The 22,225-nt window shown below is 44.2% G+C and overlaps 4 protein-coding genes across 4 annotated transcripts in view; 1 reads left to right on the top strand and 3 right to left on the bottom strand.

The window, feature by feature from the left end:
* Nucleotides 1-8,562, bottom strand: part of LOC308289570 (ubiquitin conjugation factor E4 A-like) — a 29,904-nt gene extending 21,342 nt beyond the window's left edge. Inside the window, 4 exon segments of the mRNA XM_080731302.1 lie at nt 369-481; nt 4,773-4,949; nt 6,017-6,206; nt 8,472-8,562. Of these exon segments, the coding sequence (XP_080587428.1) occupies nt 369-481; nt 4,773-4,949; nt 6,017-6,158 (432 nt within the window). The 5' untranslated portion in view covers nt 6,159-6,206; nt 8,472-8,562.
* A 1,455-nt stretch (nt 8,563-10,017) lies between these two features.
* Nucleotides 10,018-12,288, top strand: LOC308289621 (cysteine--tRNA ligase, cytoplasmic-like; the record flags this gene model as incomplete). Its single annotated transcript, XM_080731356.1, has 1 exon — nt 10,018-12,288. One exon carries the CDS (start codon nt 10,018-10,020, stop codon nt 12,286-12,288), a length of 2,271 nt encoding a protein of 756 aa, XP_080587482.1.
* A 2,749-nt stretch (nt 12,289-15,037) lies between these two features.
* Nucleotides 15,038-22,225, bottom strand: part of LOC308290160 (BICD family-like cargo adapter 1) — a gene marked incomplete at both ends in the record, with an annotated part of 39,100 nt that continues 31,912 nt past the window's right edge. Inside the window, 3 exons of the mRNA XM_080731935.1 lie at nt 15,038-15,304; nt 18,315-18,435; nt 19,586-19,701. Of these exons, the coding sequence (XP_080588061.1) occupies nt 15,038-15,304; nt 18,315-18,435; nt 19,586-19,701 (504 nt within the window). The remainder of the gene's footprint in view (nt 15,305-18,314; nt 18,436-19,585; nt 19,702-22,225) is intronic.
* Nucleotides 20,530-21,786, bottom strand: LOC308289400 (zinc transporter Slc39a7-like; the record flags this gene model as incomplete). Its single annotated transcript, XM_080731093.1, has 1 exon — nt 20,530-21,786. The coding sequence occupies one exon, from the start codon at nt 21,784-21,786 to the stop codon at nt 20,530-20,532; it is 1,257 nt and encodes a 418-aa protein (XP_080587219.1).

The raw sequence follows: 22,225 nt of genomic DNA, 5'->3' as shown, positions 1-22,225 counted from the left end.
CTCTGAAATCCAGACAAAACCTTGACATCAGTTGTTATCTTACAGACAAAAGCAACGAAAAGGCAGAGAGAAAGGGGTGTGGCATTGTGACGGATTTTAACATTCTATCTGTTCCATGTTGAGGGAAAGGGACGTATCAAACAAAAAGGGACACCAGTACTGGTGAGGTGCCGCTGACCTTGGTAAAGAAGCATAGAAGTAAAGAAAAGGTTGCACACTCGTAGCCACGGTGCAGGATTTATTTAAATGAAAACCAACGTTTCGACCCGGTAAGGCCTTCTTCAGGGAACGAGGGCCGTGGCATTGAGATGGTTTTAACATGGTACCTGTTCTATGTTGTTCATGTTGTGATGGTTTTAACATGGTACCTGTTCTATATTGTCCATGTCCAGCCAGTCCTGTCCGTCCAGGTCTGCTGCCATCTCCTCCAGGTAGACACAGCGAGGTGGGATCCCATTTCCACTTCTCAGACTGGGGTCACCTGGACAGGACAATGACACAACCTCATTAACATGTGTTTTATCATTCATACTTCGTAGCATGGCGGTGAAAATAAAGGTGAAAATAACAGACTTCCATGATGTGTGAGTACACCCCCTAGTGGACATAATAATAACAATAATCTTTATTGTCCGTGAAGGGAGATTTGTCTTCACAAGTCTGTTCAAAGAAAAAACAACACATAACCATATAACACAACACAAACATATCACAAAGACAGATCATCAGGTCCCCACTGTACACAGAAAACCATCCTAGCGATGGGGCCGAGGCAGTTTGTTTAGTGCAGCGATGGCTGAGGGGTCAAAACTCCTGCTAAAACAAACCTTGTGCCACTTCAGGGTTCTGTATCTTCGCCGTGATATCATGAGGTCAAAGTAGCAATACAGAGGATGATCAGTGTCCTTTGTTATTCAGAGTGCTAAGCATGTGATGGCCTTAGTGTTCATATCAGCAAGTGTGGGTGTCAAACTGACACGTCACAGGGACTTACCCCAATACAGCCCTTGATGCTGAGTGCCAAGCAGGGAGGCACTGGGTACCATTTTTATAGTCTTTGGTATGTCCCGGCCGGGTAATTGAACCCCATCGGCACATTACCAAGTATTAAGGTCTTTGCACACTGCTGCGTTTTTCAGGGCAAGGAGAGAGAGAGAGAGATAGAGAGAGCAAGGGACCGAGTGGCGTGCGAAACTGGCAGCAGTGTGCAAACGTGACTGACATAATGTGAGGTTGATTTTTTATTTGCGCGCTCCGAAATTCACTCCGATATTCTGCCCGAAAAACGCAGCAGTGTGCAACCAGCTTTATTCAGGGACTGTACTGCAGGTAAAAGGCAAAATTACCAGCATCAAGACATTTATGTACGTTGCTGGGGATTTATTTCAGAGTATAGCCTGACAGGCGGGTATTGAGCAGAAAGGGGCTTCCACTCTCCATTTCCAGATCATTATGACTCAACGACTTTTAAGTGGTCCCTATGGTGGACAGATACAAGCCAAGCTCAGTGTCTGCGAGCCGTCAACGCGGTCTGGAAGGGAGGTGAGTCATTTGTGACTTATTGGAATGACTTTACGAGGGACTCATAAATGCTTTATGAGGGGTAGCAGATGCACACACCAGTGAGCAGCAGGAGAGAGATTCCATCTCTACTGAACTAAAGGCTAACAGAGATACTACAGCAGCCACACCAGTGCTTCTCAACCGGGGGCCTGGAACTTGAAAATCTCAAAAAAAGTGTTCACGGCCCACCCATCTGTCCACTTAACACAGGCGCATTTTCAGTTTGTCAAGTATTTAGATATTTGATATTCATTTTTGTTAATCAGACACACTACCTTCCAATAAAACCCATTGTAACTTATTTCAAACTCAATTTTAACACGTCATTGGTTCTGGTGACTGATATTATTGTCCTTCTAATGTGTGAAAGAAGGGCCATGTTTTTTCAATTACCTTTTTCATAAATGTTTTATACTTTCTTTTTGGAAAATGATAAAACATTAAATAATCATCATCATCATCATAATAAAAGGCTGTGGGCGTGTTCTCTCCTCCGCATCATCAGCACCCACACCCTAGGTGGGGTTGGCCTTTCTGTGTGGAATTTGCATGTTCTCCCCGTATCTCCTACGGTAGATACCCTCACAAAAACAGGGGCGCCTGATGGAGGGGAAAGGAACTGGTTGGAATAACGTGCTCCTTCCACGCGCTACGTCCAACCGGGGAAGCTGCCCGTCAGGTGATAAGAAGCGGCCCGCGCACTTCTCATGCACTGAAGGAAGAATGAGCTCCCCAGGTTGGCAGAGACAGAGCAGAGCCCAGGGTTACAGTTTAGGCAATTGGCACTGGGTGAATATAGTCTGAGCGTTTCAGGCAAACATTGTGCTCTTTATGAAAGAAGCATGAAATTTGGCACACAGTTAGAACATGCCATATGGAACATTTCTGGCTATAGGGGCATCGCAGATTTGTCTTGGGAAACTTGTGGGAGCCAATCAAAGTTGCTCTCATAGACTTTACTATAGAGTCAAATAAATACAAAGAATAAATATGCTTTAAGTAGCATGTGAGGGGTCAAACTAGGTGTTATTCCGGATTCTGAATCCAATGCAAGCATTTGTTTTGCACGAAAAACATTCCTTTCCGAGAAACGGCCGCCACTAAACTTTGAAAAGTGATGACTCATCACTAAACCATAGATTTATGGGGTCCGTTCTTAGCGCAAGGAATGTTTTTCCTGCAAAACAAATGTTTGCATTGGATTCAGAATCCCCAAAAACACCTAGTTTGACACCTTACATGCTACTTAAAGCATATGTATTTTTTGTATTATTTTACTCTATAGTAAAGTCTATGAGAGCCCAACTTTAATTGGCTCCCACAAGTTTCCCAAGACAAATCTGCGATGCCCCTATAGCCAAAAATGTTCCATATGGCATGCCAAATTTCATGCTTCTTTCATAAAGTGCACGATTACATCAAAATACTGCCCGAAACGCCTGGACTAATAATGGGTTACAAAATCATGGGATAAATTAAGAAAAAATAATAATAATAATTGGAAAAATGTTTCATGGCCATGATTAATTTCATAGTTGGTTAGCTTGATTCCAGGCTTAAGGCTCTTTATATAAGGATTCCATAGGCTGAAAGGTCTATGAAGAATATGAATGAGAAATTCACTTGTGGAAACTGAGCTATTCAAACAGAGGGTGGCCAATGGTGGTCTCTACTGGTGAGAGGGGAACCTAAAACCAGGCAGAGTTCAGTGGCTATTGTGTTACAGCAGGGTTCCCCGATTAGTTTTCCCCAAGGGCCGAATTATGTCTAGGGTACCAAGCCGAGGGACGGTGGCGTTCCCGCTACTCCAGCGACAGTTCAGATAGTTCACATCTGCCCATGAAAGATTGTGGTGCATCTTAAGAATGGGCCTACTGTGTCTAAGAGATTAGCCTCTTCCATTAGCCTCTTGCATGCAAATCAAAATAGTTAAAATCACTAAAACGATAGAAAGAAGTAAATGAAAACATTTTAACGCCCATCTTTTCTTTTCTCTAATGACTATCTAAAATATGAACCCTTGTTGTAAAAAAAGTAAACCAAGTTGTCCTTTAATGTGCCAGCAGTGCGAACACAACTTGGTTACAGTCCAATAGCAAAGTTTTATTTGAAAGAGACAGTCCCTGGACCTCACTTTGAGAACCAGTGTGCTATATACTGTATTAACTGTACGTATGGGGCTTTTAAGCCGTGACATCATTTTGTAGTCAGACCTCCAAGCAGATTTATTATCAATATCTGTCCCACGCTATTTCAACAGATCCGAGACAAAAATAACGACTAAAGTATAATTCTACCACTTTCCTTTCAGCAACAAAGAGAAGAAACTTTTGTAAATAGTAAAAATAGTAAAAAGATTCACAGGTGCTGGGGCCTTTTGGCCCCAAAAGTTCTCCTCTGCCTACAAAATGATGTCAGCCCCATATAGCTGAAAACCAAAATGAGAGCGGGAAAGTGTCACATTAGATTTTAGTGTTGACTATTCAAAAAGATATTTTTGAACATTTTCAAGTGTGAGAAAACTACTGGTTTATAAGGCCTTTTTTAGAATTTAACTCATCCCCTGCTTATGACGAGTTTGACGAGTTATAGTTATGTGTCCACTCTGCTTATGACGAGTTTGACGAGTTTGAAAAAAAAAAAAAAAAGTTTCTTTTTTTTTTTGAAAAAATATTTTTGGACCCCATTAAGGAGTAGTTCACCCCCAAAATGACTTTTTTTCTATTGATTAGTCACGCCATGGAGACTAGAGTTCAATATTTTTTTTTGGTTTTTGTCACATTCCTAAGACAAAAATGTGATAACAATAAATTTACCCCCATTCATTCCGGATGGTGACCCGTTTCGAAACGGGTCACCATCCGGAATCAATGGGGGTAAATTTACTCGAATCAAATTTTTGTCTTAGGAATGTGACAAAAAACAAAAAATATTATTGAACTCTACTCTCCATGGCATGACTAATCAATAGAAAAAAAAGTCATTTTGATCTAGTGAAGAATGCCTGAACGGATTTCCAATCGGATTTTTTTGTTTGAAAGCTGTGAACAAACTGCACAAACATGGTGCATGATCTGTGCATGGGCGTGCATGATCTGTGCACTATAAATTACATGGAAGTCTATGGAGACTTCTGGCGGGGAGATCCCAAAGAAGGCATATTCAAAATGGCAGTAGATGAGTTAAGATGGGTGAAGTGCTGAACTCACTGTTGTCCAGTGTGATGAGGAATATCCTCTGGATCATGTGGTTGACGTTGAGCTGTTCACACAGCTCCTGGCGGGAGCGGAAGGAGCGGCTGATCTCTGCCACCGAGTCGTCATTGTCCTCGATGCTGTCAGACACAGAGTTCTCCGACTCCGACTGGCTCTCCCCCGAGTCCTCCACTGCCAATGTAACACAGGACACACTGAGTATTCTTATTGAGACATTATTGGTTTCATTACAAGTCGGGCTGGAGTATGTATCGATAATATATCGACATTGACATATGGGACTATGGGCCTTATGTTGCATCTTTTTACTATTTCGAAACACATTTTAAAATACTGAAAATAGCCGATCTACATCTGCTATTTCAACTATTCAAAAAGGATTTTCAAAATAGTAAAAAATACTGGGACACCCCCTGGACATGATGTACAAGTACACCCCCTGGACATGATGTACAAGTACACCCCCTGGACATGATTTACAAGTACACCCACTGGATATGATGTACAAGTACACACCTGTTGCAGGGAATCCCAATCCTTGAAGCTGAATACCAAGCAGGGTTTTGTATTGGGTTCCATTTTTAAAGTCTTTGGTATGACCCAGGCCGGCTGGGGAAACGAACCCTGACCTCCCAATCTTTAAATCTCAGGACGGACACTCTAACCAAGAACACTGAGCTGGTTAGAGTGTTTTAGTTGTTCTATTATTTGCCCTTTCTTTACACATTTAGTTATTATATCTAGGCATTACTGAGGATTATTTATCAAAAATCTCATAGTCTGAATATTTAACAACAGCACCAATAGTCTTCTCTGCAATATATTGATGTATTTGGTCCAAGATATTGTCGATTTATGAAGTTAAAGTTTTAATGTTAATGTTTTTCAACGTTTTACGTGTTGTTGTAAATTAATGCTCGACTATCTACTTCATCATACAAGAATTTCGCACAAAAGCTATTTTCACTATTGTAAATCATTTAAAAATGTCATATTGTAAGCGGAACAGCTTTCGACGTACAAGGTTTCCACCTAACAGGAACGAAGTCAAACATGAAAAAACAACATTTTTGTTTTTACGTTTGCAACAACAGATACTTGTACATCCTTAGATATGAGATGACTGTACGTCTACTGCACGTAACCTCTGAACCAGACACTGTAATAAGCACCGGGCCTTGACTCTTGACAGTAAGTACAGGCTTACGTGAAAGATGACGTGACAATAACTCTCTCACACTCACACGGCGCTTCAGCAGACAGCTGCTGCTGGGGTTTCTGGCCTGACGCGAACTGCTTGGCGTCCGCCAGCGAGCTGAAGAGGGCAGCGAAGGGGTTGCAGGAGGAGATGTTCTGGTTGTTGTTGCCCTGGTCAGTCATCTCACTGGGGCTGGGAGGAGCTTCTGCAAGCAGGCCAGGAGCGTGGCCCTGGTGCATGGGGAGAGGAGACATGTACAGGCTGTTATTTGACTTGTGTTGTTCTTTCATCTCTATTCTCTCTTCCCTATTCCAACACTTCCTGTAACTGCTATGTTGAGAGTGCACACACACAAACAATATATCCCCAACTCTATTACACCTGTAATAGTGTGATGTGACAATAAAGTTGATGCAAATATCGCTCCACAGAAAAAGCCCTGTGCGAGTGGCATCATAAGCCCCCACCCCATGTTTTATGTCTGTAAATATATCTATTATTGCTTTTTGCAGGGGTCATCAATATGTCCGCACGCGGACAAATGTTTCCGTGGCAAGACTTGTCCTTGTCAACATTTTGATTTACAGTTTTACACACCATTTTAATGTCCTTCATCATAATACCCAATTACCGAACGTCAAGAAAGACAGGAGTCCAGGTTTTCTCCAGATGACACTGATTTGGGATGACACTATGGCCACTGTTTTATTTGCAAGGACCCCCCAACTATGAGAGTGTACAAATGGAAGCAGAGCTGTTATTGTCATTCAGGGCTATCTCTTTATGTGTCTCTGGTATTATTATTGCCCGCTCATTTTGTACGTCCGTGGCAAGTATGGAATTTTGACAAAAATGGCACAAGCCAGCATGGCGATGACCCCTGTCTTTTAGTGTCACTGCTGAGTGCTGATGTGTAAGTATTGTACGTCATTATAATGGGTTGAGTACAATGGATCACAATGTAAACAAAAATAATCGCTGCACACAGGGTTTATTGACAGAAAGTTTGGCTCCCCCTCCTCTCAAGGAGTTTATCCATAAGAAGAGAGACAGGGGTCATGATACCAGGTCTGTGTCTAGGGGTGACTATGAGAGGTCTATGGCAGAAAGTCTGCCTTCAGCCAAAATGTTCTTTCCGTCACTAGTTTGTCAATACTGGAATGAGCTCCCTGTCACAGTCACACTAAGGGAAATCCACACTTTTACAGCATAAAGGATAATTGAAACAGTGGTTAAAAAACAACCAGTCTTGTGATCACGTAGGAGTTTATCATTTAACAATAGAATAGGTCTACCCTAGAACTGGACGTGTTTGTAGATGTATTTTTTTGAACTGTAAGAAACATCAAAATTCATACTGTTATGCTATGATGTTTTCTAATAAAACTTGAACTTGAAATAGTCTTAATCTTTTCTTATTTTCTTACTGTGTTTGAAATGTACCATGTATTTGTATGCTGTCCTCTAATTGTCTTGCTTTGCTTTGTCAGTATTGTATACTGTGTTTAATGTTTGGGGACTACTGTTGATTTACACTTATACTCATGTGTCTTGTACGGTGTTCATTAACTGGCACTGTCCTGTCTAAATAAACAAATAAAGTAAAATAAATAACATATTGGCAACGGTGGGATTTGAATGAAACAAAGACTTGACAGAGACTTGACAGAAACACCAAACTGTCCGTACAGCTGCAATATTGGTTGGTTTATCGTGGTTTAATACAATCAGTCTCATGAATGGGCTGTCAAGGGGAGGGTATTGCAACTGATAAGATGCATAAGCAGCAGATAGCTTAACATTTAAGTTGCTTTCGGCTAAGTTCCAGATAACCTTAGCTTTAGTTCACACTGATGTGCATATAAACATTTTGTAAACATAAACTAAATTGCCCTCATGATTCCTCCTCCTTTCACCCAGTCGTCAGCACGCACACACACACACACACACACACACACACACACACACACACACACACACACAGTCAACTATAATCTAAAAAGGCACAGTCATGTCTCATTTTATTTATTCCGGCACAGTCATGTCTCATTTTATTTATTCCTCATGTATGTACACAACTTACTGTCACTCTGTCAGTAGACTTAGTGTATACAGAGTGACAGTAAATTGTGTGCTTTAAGCTAACGGTATATAAGCGGTTGCTAGCCTCATTGGTTGTCTTCCTTTATATGTATTAACATTGTCAGCTGTCAGTACAACTACCCACTGCTGTAGCTGTGCAACACGTCAACAACAACAATGTCCAGCTGCTGTAACATGGAGTGTTTCTGTTTGGTTTGCACATACGTTTACTGTGAGCTGCTAGCCCCAGCTAAAGCTAAACAAGCTAAAGCTGTCATCATGGGGTCAACTAGCTGCATGTTATCTTCTCTAAAACCCTGCACTCCACGCTGCTATACAAGGACCTAATGTCTCATTGCTGAGTGTTATGAATGTAGGACATGTACACGTCCAGTGGTGCGGTGCTGTCATACCTGTGTGAAGAGTAGAAGTGTGGTTTAATGACAGATAGAGACTGCTCCTCTCCGTCAGGAAGGAAGCTTATGGCAGCTCCACTGAGTAAATATTACACCGCGGACGTCATCGACGCGCGACGGGGATTTGTCCTGGCTGTCGCTTTAACAAGAAGAACAGATCTCCAAACTGTAGATCATCTGTAGATCTATATATCTATATCTAAACACCTTTATAACACACATTTATATATACAGTATATTGCTAAATTTGTGATATATTTAGATATTCTGGTTTCTACTTCATACAGACCATCCATTTGTAGATCTAATTAGCCCTATTCACGCCCCGCCCACTCAGCAACCTCCTGGTGCTGAAGTGACGCTTTGAAGGGTAAACCCTTATTATAACTCTATGGGTAAACCCTGCTAAAAGAGTTAACACAGAAATCGCAAATTTAATGCAATTTCCGAATAGTAAAGTATAAAATACCATACGGCTAGCATGATCAAGAACACAAGATAGGCACAAAGCATTATAATGTACTTTACCGTTCAAAATAATGATTTTTTGGCTTTAAGTCCAGCGATTTCTGTGTTAGTTTCCCCTTCAAAGCTGATGTCAGCACCTTGGTCAGCACCGGTCAGCACCAGGAAGTTGCTGAGAAATTTGCTGAGTGGGCGGGGCATGAATAGGGTCCATTATTCCATCACCAGTAGTTTCACTGTTTTCCTAGGAAGGCTTTCCCGGGGACCGTCCGACCGCGGGGATCCGTGAACGGCGTGGCGGGGCCCCAGAGGTGGATCCCTCGGGACCCCCCCTGAGAAGCGGGGGTCCGCGGATAACTCCCCGGCCGAGCCACGGCCCGTGGAACGGAGCTCCTTTTAACCGGGGTGCAGTGGCGGGGGTCCGCCACAAGGTGGCCACCACATTTACATCGGTTCGGTGGTCCGCCGGAGAGGTGTCCAGGCCCCCAGGAATTGCCCGTGAGGACCGAGGGGTCTTTTTTTCGGCCGCCAGGGGGTCCCCGGAGCTCCGCGATACTCCCAGGGGTCCGCGGAGGACGTCCGCGACGTGGGCCACTCGGCCGTCCCAGGCCGAGACCCCAAAGTCAGGTGGGAGTGGAGTGGAGCGGCGGCCGCCTCCGACGTAAATGTGGTCCACAGAGATTTACAGAGTCCACAGTTTTACTACCAGGGGAAGGCCCCAAACCGCTAGGGGACAGTAAAGTCGTTGGCATGGGTGACGTCAGGCCCTGCAGGCCTCCTGCAGGGAAATCTCTGCAGACCCCTTCCCGCAGTCTGCAGCATGCCAGCTGACGTCACTGTGACGTGGACCATCAACAAATCAGAGTTTGTCATCTCCATGATAACAAACATCAACAAATCATCAATAAATCAGCCCTATAAATAAACAGGCACACATGACCTACACCACATTAGAGGACGACTTGTCTTATCATCACAGAAAACAGCGGGTGAGAGGAGAATATGTCCAAGAATAAAGCAGAGGGAGGAAAGAACCGGTGACGTGGAAAGAACGAGAAGCAACAGTAACTCATACACAATGTCCAGCTCTCCAGAACAAGTGAAAGGAAAGCGGGTACAGCCTCCATGGTCTGCGCCGGCGGGGACAGCGGTCCCTCAACTCCGCCTGTACAACAGCCTGACGCGGACTAAGGAGCTGTTCATCCCACAGAATGGGAACAAAGTGCTGTGGTACAGCTGTGGACCCACAGTGTACGACGCCTCTCACATGGGGCACGCCAGGTCCTACATATCTTTTGACATTCTGCGACGGATACTGAAAGACTACTTCAGATATGATGTCCTGTACTGCATGAACATCACAGACATAGATGACAAGATCATCCAGAGGGCCAGACAGAACTACCTGTTGGAGCAATACAAGGACAAGAATCCTGGAGTCCAGCAGATTCTACAGGATGTCCTTAGTGCCAGAGGCCCCTTTCAAGCCAAACTGGCGGAGACAACGGACCCGGATAAGAGACAGATGCTGGAGCGCTTGGATGCTGTGGTCAGCGCTGCTCTTAAGCCCCTGCAGGAGGCTGTGGAGAGCGGCACCGCTGCCGGTGTCCAGAAATCTCACGCCAAGGTATTACTGGAGGCTGCCAAGGACCTGCTGGCAGACTGGTTGGACGCTCAGTTTGGAAGCCAAGTCACTGAGAACTCCATCTTCTCCTCTCTTCCTAAATACTGGGAGGCAGAGTACCACAAAGACATGGAACACCTGAATGTACTTCCTCCAGATGTTTTGACTCGGGTCAGTGAGTACGTGCCAGAGATCGTGGACTTTGTGAAGAAGATAGTCTCAAATGGATACGGGTATGAATCAAACGGCTCGGTTTACTTTGACACCATGAAATTCGATTCCACTGAGCTGCACTCGTATGCCAAGCTGGTGCCGGAAGCAGTCGGTGACCAGAAGGCTCTACAAGAGGGAGAGGGAGACCTGAGCATCTCTGCAGACAGGCTAAGCGAGAAAAGGTCCCAGAATGACTTTGCTTTGTGGAAAGCCTCCAAGCCTGGAGAGCCGTCATGGGATTCTCCCTGGGGAAAGGGGAGGCCAGGTTGGCATATTGAATGTTCCGCCATGGCTGGCTCCATCTTGGGAGAGTCCATGGACATCCACGGAGGAGGCTTCGATCTCCGATTCCCCCATCATGACAACGAGTTGGCTCAGTCTGAGGCTTTCTATGAGAATGACTGTTGGGTTCGTTACTTCCTGCACACTGGCCACCTGACAATCGCAGGCTGCAAGATGTCTAAATCTCTCAAGAACTTCATCACCATAAAAGATGCCCTGGCAAAGAACACAGCTCGCCAACTACGACTGGCTTTCTTAATGCACGCCTGGAAGGACACTCTGGATTATTCCCCCAACACAATGGAGTCGGCTGTTCAATATGAGAAGTTCATGAACGAGTTCTTCCTCAATGTGAAGGACGTGCTGCGTTCCCCCACTGACCTCACAGGTCAGTTTGAGAAGTGGGAAGCAGCAGAGATGGACCTGAACAATTGTTTCTGTGAGAGGAAGGGTGGCATCCATGAGGCTCTGTGTGACAACATGGACACCCGATGTGCCATGGAGGAGATGAGGTCACTGGTCAGCCTGACCAACAGCTACATGGCCAGCAGGAAGAGTGCCAGGCTCACCCCCAACCGCCTACTAGTGCAAAGTATCGCTGTCTATCTCACGTCTATGCTGAAGACATTCGGTGCCATTGAAGGAGCAGAACCCTTCGGATTTCCAGTGGGGGGGAAAGGTCAAGGCGTATACCTGGAGAGCACTGTGATGCCATATCTGACAGTGTTGTCAGATTTCAGACATAATGTCCGGGAGATTGCCAAAAATCAGAATGATGACATCTTACCTGAACTGGGAGGGAGACTGGAAGACAAGTTATTGCGGCTGTGTGATAAGGTTCGTGATGACATCTTACCTGAACTGGGAGTGAGACTGGAAGACCATGAAGGACTTCCTACGGTGGTGAAACTTATCGACAAGGAGACACTGCTGAGAGAAAGAGATGAAAAGAAAAAGATGGAAGAAGAGAAGAAGAGGAAGAAAGAAGAAACTGCCAGAAAGAAACTGGAGCAAGAGATGGCTAAACTTGAAAAAATGAAGATCCCTCCCTCTGAAATGTTTCTCAGTGAAACCGACAAATATTCTAAATTTGACGAAATGGGTTTCCCCACTCATGACATTGAAGGAAAGGAAATCAGTAAAGGGCAGGCCAAGAATCTACGCAAACTCTACAAGACGAGGGAGAAACTACACAACGATAACCTTCACATGAGCCAGAATGGCAGCTGAATGAGTACACTGCAAAATCCTGCCTCTTGGTTTAACTCTGAGAGTGTCAAAGTGGATCAGTGTGGGTGCATTTTGGCACTCTGCAGCACGGTTATTATGGTTAATGAAAACTAACGAAATAATGAAAACTAAAAAAAAAGGTAACTGAACTAAATAAAAACTATAATAAAAAAAGATAACTAAACTGAAACTGTATTGTGTGTTTACAAAACTAACTAAAACATTTACAATTATAGTTTTTCTCGTTATCAGCAGTAACTGAATATGTTCAAATGGCATCTTTTGTTGAGTTTTATTACACCATCGGCCTACTTACTCTCTAAATATATCTATCTCACTCTCTATCTCTACGGTATCTCTCTGTATGTCTGTATGTGTGTATTTATAGCCTATATATCCTAGACACACACATGCACATTTATCTATCTATCTATCTATCTATCTATCTATCTATCTATCTATCTCACTCTCTCGCTCTCTGTGTGTGTGTGTGTGTGTGTGTGTGTGTGTGTGTGTGTGTGTTTGTATACAGTACATATAAACTAGTAAGACACCTCAGGGCGACATGTGACCTTGCGCCAATTCTTGGCCATCTGGCCAGTGATGTACATCAGAGTATATGGAGATCCATATACAGTGTATATGGTACACCCCTTTTATATGGGACACCCCTTTTATGCCCATACATGGAGATCACTGTCTGAACCAGCCACACACTTATGGCACACTTGTGTCATCACAGTGACATCAGAGCAGCAAACCCATAGACCGTAAAAATGTGTACCCTCACACACAAACAGACAGACACACACAAACGGAGACAAGCTGTGATATTTCTCATGGTAAACTGCGACCTTTGGTCATATAACACAAACAGAAAATACTGTATTTCTATTATGTTTATGAACATTTATTTGATTGACAATATGAGAAGAACAACAGATGCATGGCTAATGTTGCATGTTATTATCCATGCATTATGTGGAAAACAAAACATTAAAAGTGACAGTGACAAAAAGTGACAAAAGAACAGTTCTTTTCCCTACATTTTGTCAGACCAAGTGTAACATGTTCTGTCAACATTCCAGCTTATAATCATCTGATACAGTGTCCATTGTAATGAACAAGTGGAGGAAAAAAGTGAACAAATTATTCACTTCACATTATGCACAGTAAACGACAACAATGCTTACTTTCAAAAGTTCTGTACACGTAGTGAGTTGAAAATAAAAGACCTTTCTTCGTGTTTTAGTGGTGCATAAAATGCCAACCACTTTTTGAACAGTACTTTGTCCCATAAACTGGTTTCTTTGTTTGTTTGTGTGTTTTCTCAAGTCGCTGAATTAGCACAGACATAACCTGGTAGAAAGACCAGCATAGACCAGCATCATTTCCAGGCTGGTCTACGCTGGTTTTATGCTGGTTTTTCTATACAGTACATGTTATATGCCCACTAGAAACAGTAGCCATCTTTTGCCATTCATACACAATGGCACAGTTTTATATGTTGGTGTTTACAAACGTAATTTTCATATTTGTACATAATGTAGATAGACTATGCAGATGTTTCCTAAAAAAGAAATCGCAGCACCATTACAAATGATGATATTCGATTAGTTCCTCTCCATCCATAAAAAACGGGTCCTTGGAACTTGGAAGGTAACCACTATCACAGTGTCATGATACATTTTCACAATGTTTCAAAACATACTGTGAGCTTAGATTGAGCTACTTTTTTAATAGCCAAATTAGTGTGAATAAGGTTTAAGTGGTTAAACAATTTGAACGAATGCTTTGTTTATACAAACACTGACCTTCAGTACAGTGACTACTACTAAACTGTACATTCCGAGCCTCCGATTTAAAAGGGCTTCACAATAAAACAATTAATACATTTTTTTTTAAAGTGGGCACTGTATTTACAGTCTGAGGCTAGGCCTACCTGTCCTTCTGATTCAGAGGAAGTGCTATGGTGCTTTGTTACAGTAGTGATTTTAGAGGGCTCTGCCTCTCAGTGAAATGTATAAAAGGATGAAGTGGATTATAAAGACTGTGGAACTCCCCCAAGGACCCCACTTTGAGAGCCACTGCACTAAAGGACACTTCCTCTTGAGGTTGTTGTTCTTCTTCTTCTCCTGGCAGCTACAGTCGGAACGCTGGGTTTAAAGCACCATGTGCCACATCCTGTCTGTCTGTCTGTCTGTCTGTCTCCTCCTTCCACAGTCAGCTGTAGAGAGCAGCCACACCACCACGACCAAGTCCTCCGGGCTCCGCTGAGAAATGCTCACATCAGGCAAGTGCACACATAGACATCAAAGGGGGCTTGAGCCCCAGCCCTTTTATCCATCTATAAAAAAGTGCCCTTTCCAGACCATACATGCAGTTTTTACTATGCTGAAAGAAATGCAAATGACCTCTTTCCATGCCATACCTGAAGGCATGCAGCATTCAAGAGAATGACCTTGTCCAAACTCTCCTGAACTTGAATACAGCATCTTTATGTTGAAATAATTGCCCTCTCTGTGTTACGCCACATCTCCAGGATTCACTTGATTATGCTTAGTTCAGTGTGGTATCAAGCACTGAAAATAGCCGACCTCCAAGCTCACAACGCGTTGTGCTGCGACGTGTTGAGAGCTTGGAAGGTCTCCTATTTTCAATATTTTCACCAAAAAGGCCCTTTTAGAAATGTCAGCTCTCTAACATTCTCTGCATGTCCCTGGCCCACATTGTCTACCACACATTGTTGTTATTTGCCCTGCTGTGCCCCCTTGCCCCGTCGGAGCCATTCCCTCCAGGGGGACTGGGCTTTGTCCTTGTCCGCGTCCGAGGCGCAGGGGCTCAGGGTGGCGTGCTGGCGGCTCCAAGCGGGCGGGGCGGCGCTGGACCGCCGGAAGAAGGATATGGCACTGGAGGAGGAGGAGGAGGAGGAGAAGGAGGAGCTGGGCTTCCTCTGGAGCAGCTCTGACTGCTGCTGGGACCTCAGCTGCTGGTTGAGGATGATCTGGATGTCGTCCTGATGGGTGAAAAGGGGAGACGTTTTTTTTTTTTTTTCAACGTGAACCGTACATTTACAGCAGGGGCGTCAATTGGGTATGGCAGGGGTATGCAGCTGCCATACCCTGGGTCCAGGAGGGGAAAATAAAAGCTACTTTTTAAATATAAATCCATGAATGTCTCTTTGTCTATCTGCGCTGGTTATTATGTTGTTAAACTACAGTAAAATAACTACAAATGCAAAATTTTACATAATGGTCACTTTAACAAGGTATTATAATTATATTCTCCACACTTGTATTCTCCCCAGCTTGACAAAATGGTATATTACCAAGTTCCGCAAGTCAGCTGCACAGGTGCAATGCATTATTGTTAATTGTGGCACGTTTACTAACATGCTAAGTTTAGCTGCACTTGAAAAACCATTCCATTAACTGGGGACCCCTCCACTCCACCCTGACGAGCACAAAGAGTTGAGGCATTACATTTTGTATAACACGGTTCTATTGTGAAAATAGACGATCTACATGCTCACAGCGCCTTGTGTTACGAGGCATTGTGAGCATGTAGATCGGCTATTTTCACAATTTCTGCCAAAGTTTAATTTGTAATTTTAGAGGTATTAAAAAGTCCTTAATATGTCACTTTAGAAATGTTCAGATAAACTCTATACACTTAAACTGTTGGTTTGTTTACTGTTGAGTGAGAAAACAATGTTGCTCATTATCATCTGGGGACACCCCAAAATAAAGTACCTTGTGTATGTAATTGTACCTTTGTTTGTAGTTATGCTTTGTTTTCCCTGTGTAATGTAATATAATGTAATGTGTCTATTGTCTGCTTGTTTTCATGTCTTTTTTGGGGACTGCGGATGTAAATGAGCATATTTGCTAAATCCGGTATATTTAAATTACCTTCCTTGATATGTATTGTTCATTAATATGCGGTGTCCTGTCTAAATAAATAAATAAAATTAACCACCTAGATCCTGTTCTAGGCATGTCATAATGTCATTCAGCTAAAATAGCCTTGACAAATACCCCAACTGCCACAAAAGGGGACACTTAATATTACTTTAACCATTCAAGTCAGAATCTCACTTGTGAAACTAGTATTGCACAGTATTGTCTATAATCAACCACTAGGGGTCAGTAGTGTCCAAGAAGATGGCCTTGAGACTGAAGCCTATTATGGTGAGTCTGTCTCTGAACTCTCACTGAGGACACATTGTCTTATCTGAAATATGTGCTATATAAATAATGTTTGATTGATAATACAATAATCAGGTCTTGAGCCATCAGTTTTTATGAGAGAGAGAGAGGGGGGGGGGTGTTGTGTCAATAGTGTAGTTTTAACATTCTCCATGCCCTCTTAATTGTGCAATAGCACATCTCACATTGCATTGTGAGCTAGTAGCCTGTATACACTACAGAAAATAGTGAAAGTGTTTAATAAAGTGCTGTGAGGAGAAGATCAAAATACACAGGGGAGTAAAAAACAAATACAGAGCGTAGGAGGCATATGTGACTTGGAAAGTCTTGTGTTTTTATTATTTACTTGAGGGTATGCCCAAAATTGGTAGATTATTATTATTATTGGTATGGCCCTGCATATTTCCATATTCTCGATTAAATGAATGCCCTACTTGTATGGCATAAGGGGTAAGGTGGTGCGCAAGATGGGACTCTTTAAAGTCTGACTGGACCATGTGCTGTTTACATTTCTGACTAATAAAGTATTCTATCAATCAATGACAACTGGGGTTCCTTGATAGGAAGCAGGTTGAGAATCTCTACTACCATGGTGCAGAGGTCATTGCCATGCTGTCTTGTGGTGGACATTGTCAAAATTAAATTTTTCTTGTCAATGCTCCTGGATTTGCCAGGATGATTGGCAATTACATCTACTATGTTAAATATTTTCTGGTGGAGGACCCCCAGATTATAAGTCATTATTAAGGATGTCATACTTTGCTTCTGTCATCAAATCTGTACACCTGCATTTGGCATTTTAAGGCTGAAATTGTAGCCATGCTAGTAAAGCAAGCCTGATAAAAGTATCAAACATGCACAAAAATGACAAAATTCAACAGAACACAGGGAAATATATCTGTTAAGAGTGTTTGGGGGGAGGACCCCCAGACCCCGGTTGGGGAGTTCCGCGCACCCCCTAAAAATAAATCTCCTGGATTCTCCTGGACTGACAGTCCAATGTTGACAGGCCTGCTCATTGGCGAGGTGTCCTAGCAAGTTGATTTTGCGAGTTGGATTTTTGGCGAAGTGACCTGTATTCATTCTAACGCGTTGTGAAGAAAATCAAATGCAAGAACGTTGGAGTGGAAATGAATCATCTTTTGTGAATGTCATACCAGTGTCTAACTTCTAATGTTTAGCGCTTCGCTGCCCCTTTGAACTGCATCGAATAACAGAGAGTGAACGAGGGACCAGAAACAACAGTGGAATACAGACAGTTTACGGCAAGGAATGGTCATTCCTATATCTGCCAATACGGAAGCGGGCAGGATGTGACTGAACGGAGAATCATGACAGCTCACCAGGGACGTGCTGGGCCCCTGATTCAGCCCGGGAAAAATAGTTGGAGAGGCCCTCATTGCGTGCTATAGAGAGAGATCTCTCTCTATAGCGCTGCTGCTACTCAAAGATTTGCCATTTCAGATCGTGACAAGTGACAAGCCAGTGGGCCAATTACATGAATTAGGCCTATATTTCGTTGTTGTCAGGTGGAAACCGTGTATGTCCAAAACCGTTTGTTTTGTATTTATCATTTAAAAAATGATTTAAACTAGTGAAAACAGCCGATCTACAAGCACACAACGCCTCGCGGTGCGAGGCGCTGTGTGCTTGCAGATCTGCTGTTTTCACTACTTTTGTGCAAACAGTTTTAATTTTTACGTTTGTGCAAACAGTTTAATTTTTTCCTAATGGCCCGGCCTGGACCGGCCGAGAATGAACCGGCCGTTCGGGAGTTGTCCCGCTTTTCCCAATGTCCAGCACGTCCCTGCAGCTCACCTGCCAGGCCTCCAGCTCCTGCGACAGCTCCAGTTTGCGTTGGATGGCCTCCAGCAGCTGGTTGTTCAGGCACATCTGGTCGTTTTTACTGCGCACCAGCTCCGCTTCCATCAGGTTCTTCCTGTCACGGGACCACAATGACAGCTTGTTGAAGCACAATACAAAACCACGCCACTCACACAGGCAGGCATAGACGCACGCACGCACACAAAGACAAGATACTTTATATCTTTGAAAAGCCACTGTGAAAGTTGAGAACCTTCATTTTGCACCCCCATCCCAGTTTTAGGGAGGTACACAGTCAAATCCTCAATGACAATTTGACAGTGTGTGTTACTTTTGAGTTTACTGTTTTATTATGGCACTTGCTTTGGCAATGTAAACATATGTTTTCTCATGCCAATAAAGCTCCTTTGAATTGCAATTTAAGTTGTGTTACACTGAGGATTTTACTATCTATCATCTTTATTGTGACATCACAGGTTTACACAGGTGTAAAGTGGGTGATTCGTAAAGTAGTAATTTTGCAATTGGAAATTGTGACCATGACTACAACTGTTGCTATAGTCTATCTCTATCCATCTGACTTTTGGGGTTTTATACTTTTATTAATAGAGCAGTAGACTGACAGGAAATGGGGAGAGAGATGGGGAGAGACATGCAGCAAAAGTCGTCAGGATCGGGAATTGAACCCACAACACGCTGTCAGGCATCAGAGTTTATAAGGTATGCGCCTGGACCGGTGGGCCAGCGGGCACCACTAAATATAAATGTAATTTGGATACATTTTGTGTACTATGTGTACTTTGGGTTAGCCTACTCCTAGGGGAACTTGAAGAAGAAAAAGGGATATTGGTTATGAACAATTTATCTCAGGTTCATAACATTCATTAAATCTGGAAACTATTATACACATTTAGTTATATAAAACAAACAAACAAAAAGTTGACAGCTAGCTCGCTGCATGATTTCAGTGAGGGACTTTCAAATACGAAAGCAAAAATCTAAAATAGATAAAGCCAAAACATACTGCTGAAACTGCTCATTTCCCCTTCAGTTTGACAGGTTTTACACATGTAAATGTGAAAATAAAGTTTGATTTTTCTCAGAAAATCAAAAAGGGGAAAATCTAACACGGTACGCAGACGAGGTGAATTATCTTTTGACATCACTGAATTGGCACAGATATCACAAATAATATCATCAGTTCATCATGCTGATGATCTGTGCGCTATGCACGAAAGGCAAATAATACAAATGGTCTCACTTACTTTGCGATGGCCTCATCTCTGTCTCTGATGGCCTGTTGGGTCACTTCAGCCTGGCTCTGTGTCACCTCCTTCAACTGCTGCCTGAGCTGGGAGTTTTGCAACAGGACATGGGCGGTCTGGATGGGTGAAGGAACATGAGAGATGGATGTTACACACCATGGTTTAGTACAGTGGTTCTCAACCTGTGGGTCAGGACCCCCAGGGGTGTCCCCAAATTATTTTGGGGTGTCCCCAGAAGATTAGCTTAATGTGAAACATTGTTTTCTCACTCAACAGTAAAACGAAACAAAAACAGTATAGGCCTAAGTAGTATAAGTGTATACTATAGAGGGTATCTGCACATTTATAACGAGACGATTAAAGGACTTTTAAGACCGTTTTAATCTGCTATTTTCACAATAAGACTGTGTTGTTACAAAATGTATGTCTCAATTCTTAGTGCCTGTCAGGGCGGAGGGTCCCCAGTTAAAATATGATTATTCCTGCCTACAAATGTGTTTGGGCCCATTTGTACACTCTCATTTGGACCCGTGGTGGTCCATGGATGGGCTAACATCATGTAAATATATAACTAAAATAGGAAATATTATCCAAAGATATGCATGCCGCATATTGAAATTAGCCGATCTACAAGCTATTTTTGAATAGTTTAAACATTTTACACAGAGTCTGTGTGAGTGTGTGTGTGAGATTCGGTTGACCTCATGTAGCCGGGCCTTTGCCAGGTGTGGAGGGCCGTTCGTAGCCTCGGTACCCAGGCTTTTATTTTCATACTGGCCGTTCGTGACTGGGCCTGAGGGTCTCCGGATCATGCCAGCACCCCCTTGTGATGCGCACCTCATGTTTTGAACAAAATGACTCATAAAACACCTTATTCTGTCCCTTATTCCCTCTCTCCTTCTAACCTTCCTCCCTAGCATCAATTCCTCTCTCTTCCTGCCTTCTCACTCATGCTCCAACTTGGTGATCAGCACCATCATGCCCACACCAAACAGCAGGGCCAGGATCTCCATCAGCGACTGCCGAAGACTGGAGCGCCCCGACAGCAGCTCCGGAAGCACGGTTACCGTGGCGATGTAAACAAACCCTCCGGCCGTGAAGGGCAGAATCCAGGCCGTCGCAGCGGCCCCCGCGCCCTCGGCCAACAGGGAGCAAGCCGTGCCGGCCAGAGCCCCCAGGGCGGTCAGCAGCTGCAGCCACATGGCCTTCCTCTTGGTGCATCCCGACTGCAGCAGGATGGCAAAGTCTCCGATCTCGTGGGGAACCTCGTGCAGCAGGATGGTGAGGGTGGTGACGGCGCCCACCGCTGGTCCCGCCAGGAACGACGCCCCGATGGCCAGGCCGTCGGTGAAGTTGTGCGTGAAGTCGGCCGCCAGGTTCAGGTAACCCGACACCTTGATGTCCGTGCTGCTCTTCTCTTCTTTCTCCTCCTGCTTGTCCTCCTCTGTGTCACTGTCTTTGGCCTTGGTGCCGATGTGTGAATGGGGGTGGTGGGAGTGTCCGTGGTCGTCCTTCAGCAGGCGAACAAACTTCTCCACGGCCAGGAAAGCCACGATCCCGCCCAGCACCCACGAGCCCACTGACGTCACGTGGTCACGGTGGGGATCGCCATGGGAGTGTCCGTGTGCTTCGTTCCCACGATGCGAGTGGGGCGACAGGGCGTGGGGGATCAGGTGGAGGAAGGCGTCTCCCAGGAGGCCTCCGGACGCGAAGCCCAGCAGCACCTTGAGGAGGTTCTTCTGCCGCCGGTCCGAGTTGGACTGGATCGGGACGAGGAAGAGGATGAGGAAGGGGACGGCGCTGATCAGCAGGGTGGCCCCTATAGCCTGCACCCAGAGCTCAAGAAGGCTCCTCTTCTCCGCCTCCGCTTCCCCCTTCACCCTCTCGCCTCCACGGGAGTGTCCGTGATCAGCCTCCTCCTCCCTGTGCCCGTGATCATGAGCGTGCCCATGGGGCTCCTCTTCCAGTGGGGGCAGGTGGACCTCGGCGCTCCATTTGCTCTGTGGCCCGTGGTGCATCTCCACCTGGGAGCCGTGAGAGACACCACCCTTTCCACTGTCGTGGTGACCGTGGCTGAGGCTGTGCTGGCCGTGGAGGTGGCCGTGTGCAGTGACTGTAAGCTGTGTAGTTTGCAGCAGCAGCAGCAGCAGTACGGATGTGAGCAGTAGTGTTCGTGCTGCTAGCACACATACACGGGCCATAGTCAATTAACCCCTTGACTGCTCCTAGACACCAGAGCTTCCCGGAGGACCGTTGATATAACTGTTTATATGACGTGAATATTAGAAACTGTTTATTTTGAGTAGTTGCTTGGATGTCTGATCCATTGTTCTCTTAAAGTATGGACGATATTATGGAGACGGCTGATGTCACAGTACTGACATCATCATTTAGATGACTGACATCATAGACTGGATGCATGACGTCCGAGATCCACTTTGAAGACACACCGTTATAAGACTCATCTCGTTTTGACTGTAATTTTGTCCAATCTGTATGGTAGAGTATGCTAATACAATATAACTTGTACAATTGGGGTAGTTGTATTTTGTCTCCCTGCTCTTCTATTGAGACATTTAGATTGTGTCTCACCTAGACACAGGATCTGACACAAATCTTGACCCGATGGTCAAGATTCAA

The sequence above is a fragment of the Nannobrachium achirus genome (genome assembly GCF_963921795.1).
Source record: "Nannobrachium achirus genome assembly, chromosome: 8".
Lineage (NCBI taxonomy): Eukaryota > Metazoa > Chordata > Actinopteri > Myctophiformes > Myctophidae > Nannobrachium > Nannobrachium achirus.
Note: the sequence above shows the minus strand (reverse complement) of the source record. Positions and strands in the feature narration are given on the sequence as shown.